The sequence below is a fragment of the Alligator sinensis genome, unplaced genomic scaffold (genome assembly GCF_000455745.1).
Source record: "Alligator sinensis unplaced genomic scaffold, ASM45574v1 scaffold113_1, whole genome shotgun sequence".
Lineage (NCBI taxonomy): Eukaryota > Metazoa > Chordata > Crocodylia > Alligatoridae > Alligator > Alligator sinensis.
Window position 1 is genome coordinate 8,302 of NW_005842918.1, and position 2,968 is coordinate 11,269.

The following is a 2,968-nucleotide window of genomic DNA, read 5'->3' on the forward strand; positions in this document are numbered from 1 at the left end:
GCAGGTCAGGAGTGGGAGGCACCGTGGGTTTGGGGGGGCTGCAGGTCAGGAGTGAGGGGCACTGGGGGGCTGTGGTTCAGGAGTGATGGGCCCCAGGCTGAGGGCTGTGCTGACCCCCATGTCCCCCAGGCTGCTGCACCTCCTGGCTGCCCAGGGGCTCCGGGCCTGGGCCTGGGCCGTCGCCGAGGTCGTGAAGGGTGTTGGGGGCCTGGAGATCAGAGAGCACCAGGGCAAGGTGAGCCGGACAGGGGTGCCTCAAGTCAGGGGACACACCCTGGGGGTGGGGTCAGAGGTCAGAGCCCTACAGGGTTGGGGGATGTGCCAGAGGCCACATGGGGGGGTCACAGAGCTGGGCGGGGCATAGAATGACCTCACTGAGGAAGGCCTGGGGTGAGAGGTCACAAGAAGTCAGGGGTCAAGCTATTATGTGTGGGGTCAGGGGTTGTAACACTGAGGGGACGGGGACAGAGGTGACTGCTTAGGGGCCCTTGGGGTCAAAGGTTACACAGGGTCTAAGGGTCCTACCAGTGGCTGGAGGCCATATTAGGGGTCATGTTCAGAGGTCTCGACCCTGAGTGGGACAGAGGAGCCCAGAGGCAAAGGTCAAGTGTCGTGATGTCTGTAGGAAAGCAAAAAAAGATCCTGGGAATAGAGGCAGGGCTGGGTAAGAGGTCAGGGGGGCATGCCCCAGTGTGGGGTCACTGCAGTGATACAGGGATAGTGGAGGCTGGGGCCAGGGGTCAAAGGTCAGGCTGACCCTCGGCCCTCTCCCCCCAGACTCCACTGCTGGTGGCGGCAGCGGCAGCACAGGCCGGGATCGTGGGTGACCTCCTGGTGCTGGGGGCCGAGGCTGATGCCGCCGACCAACGCGGCCGCACCGTGCTCCAGGCGTCCGGGACCCCCTCCTCCCCCAGGCGTCTGGGACACCCCCACCCCCCAGCCCAGATCCCACCATCTACCCAGCGTGGAGATGACCCAGGCGCCCGGGCTCCAGCCCCCCTGCTCTCCCCGCCCCGAGCTGGAGGGAACCCAGGCATGCAGGACTCCCACCTCTAACCCCCCTCCCCCTCCCCAGGCTGTGATGACCTCGGGCATCCAGGTCAATGTGGAGACCAGGAACTTCGAAGGTTAGTGAGCCCCAGCTGGGGGGTGGGGGCTCGGACAGACATGGGGGGGCACCGCAGGGTGGAGGGGTCAGAGGCATGCTGGGTCAGGAGTCAAGGCTCAGGCCCCTGCACTGGGGGCAGTCAAAGATCATAGCAGTGGGATCGGGGAGCGGGGAATGTCGCAGGGTGAAGTCTGGGGAATGACACAGGGATGGGAGGAGGTTGGTGTCAGTGGTCAAGGATCAAGCTGGGTGTGACCCCTCTGCCCCCACAGGACAGACCCCCCTGCACTGTGCTGTGGTGGCACCCGGCGTCACCCCCTCTGCCCGTCTTGCCTGCGTCACCACCCTGCTCCGCATGGGGGCCGACTGCACCAGCCAGGTACCCGCCCGGATGCCTGGGTCCCACAGGGGTGCCCCCAGACACTTGGGATGCCCCTGGAGACCCACCGGGGACCCCCTCGACTCCTACCACTGCCAGGTCCCTGGACGCCTGGGTTCTGCCCCCACCCCCAGACACTCGGGGCATGGGGGGAGAGCAATGGGGCAGTTTCAACCCCACCTTTTCCCCCCCAGGACCTCAAGAGCAACAAGACAGGACTGCACCTGGCCGTGCAGGAGGGGAACGTATCCCTGGTGGATCTCTTTCTGCAGCATCCGGCTGCCCCACGGCTCATCAACATGAAGGTGAGGCAGGGGGGGCAACAGGGGGGTTCCTGTAGTGGCCAATGGGGCACCCCGGGGTGCCAGGGCTGTATTTGCCTTGTTGGGGGCAGCAGTGGCCAAGGAAGGCCACTAGGGGGTGCTAGATCAGGTGCAATACCATGAGGGACCACTGAAGTGAGGTTGTAGGGGCTAGGGGAGCAACTGTGGGGCACCTGCAGTAGCAAACGGGACCTCCCAGGGCTGTATTTGCCCCAGTGGGGGCTGCCGTGGCCAATGGTCTGCTGCCAGTGGGGGCTACCAGGGGGCACTACCCCCCGGGCGGTTGTTTCGCCCCGGGGGGGGCTGCCGTGGCCAATGGTCTGCTGCCAGTGGGGGCTACCAGGGGGCACTAGACTGAGTGCAGTGCCCCCGGGGGCTGTGGGGGTGGGGGTGCCAGAGCAGGCACCTGACCTTGGGCCCCCCCCCACCCTGCACAGGCCCACGGGCACACGGCACTGCACATGGCAGCAGCACTGCCTGATTCCGTCCCCCGCACCACCCTGGTGCGCCTCCTGCTGGCACGCGGCGCCGACCCTAGCGCCCGCAACCTGGAGCACGAGCAGCCAGCACATCTGCTGCCCCCGGGGCCTGCTGCCGAGCAGGTAAGAGTCCCTATAGCCCCCATACCCTTTTATAGGCCCCTGGGCCCACCTATACCTGCCTATTGGCCCCCTGCACCCTTTATACCCCTATACCCCATATAGATCCCTGGACTCCCTAGAGCCCAGTACCCTCTATAGCCTCCCCTAGACCCCCTGGACGTCCATATGTCCCTGTATAGCCCCCAAATCCTTCCATAGTCCCCTGGACCTACTACAGCCTCCAGGCTCCCTATAGCCCCCATACACTACTATAGTCCCCTACACCCCCATACCCCCCTATAGCCCACCTACCCCATAGTCCCTGGGACCCCTCCTGTATACCCTAGAGGTCTTATATGCCCCTAGGACCCCTTATACCTCCCGGACCTCTACCCTCCCCCCGGGACCCACCCAGCTCTCAGGACCCCCCTGGACCCCCTTATAGCCCTCTTACCCCACCCCCGGATCCCTCCCTATACCCCTCCCCATAGACTAGGGACCCCACCCCAACCCCTCCTGGACCCCTCTACCCCCACCAGAACACCCCTTCCTCCGGACTCCCAGACCCACGCCCGCA

General features: G+C 65.3%; 2 protein-coding genes across 3 annotated transcripts in view; both read left to right on the forward strand.

Annotated features, from left to right (window-relative positions):
- Nucleotides 1-50: 50 nt before the first annotated feature.
- LOC112548093 (NF-kappa-B inhibitor delta-like) lies at nt 51-1,132 on the forward strand. The gene is made up of 3 exons (XM_025192393.1): nt 51-235; nt 778-888; nt 1,076-1,132. The coding sequence occupies exons 1-3, from the start codon at nt 86-88 to the stop codon at nt 1,130-1,132; spliced, it is 318 nt and encodes a 105-aa protein (XP_025048178.1). The 5' UTR covers nt 51-85.
- The window catches only part of LOC102381681 (NF-kappa-B inhibitor delta), a 4,319-nt gene continuing 2,432 nt past the window's right edge, over nt 1,082-2,968 (forward strand). The window contains exons 1-3 of one of the 2 annotated variants that reach the window (XM_025192395.1): nt 1,082-1,487; nt 1,682-1,792; nt 2,248-2,412. In XM_025192395.1, coding sequence (XP_025048180.1) covers nt 1,464-1,487; nt 1,682-1,792; nt 2,248-2,412 — 300 coding nt within the window. In that variant the 5' untranslated portion in view covers nt 1,082-1,463. Of the gene's footprint in view, nt 1,488-1,681; nt 1,793-2,247; nt 2,540-2,968 lie in introns of those variants that run through there. The other variant, XM_025192394.1, reaches the window with a different exon arrangement.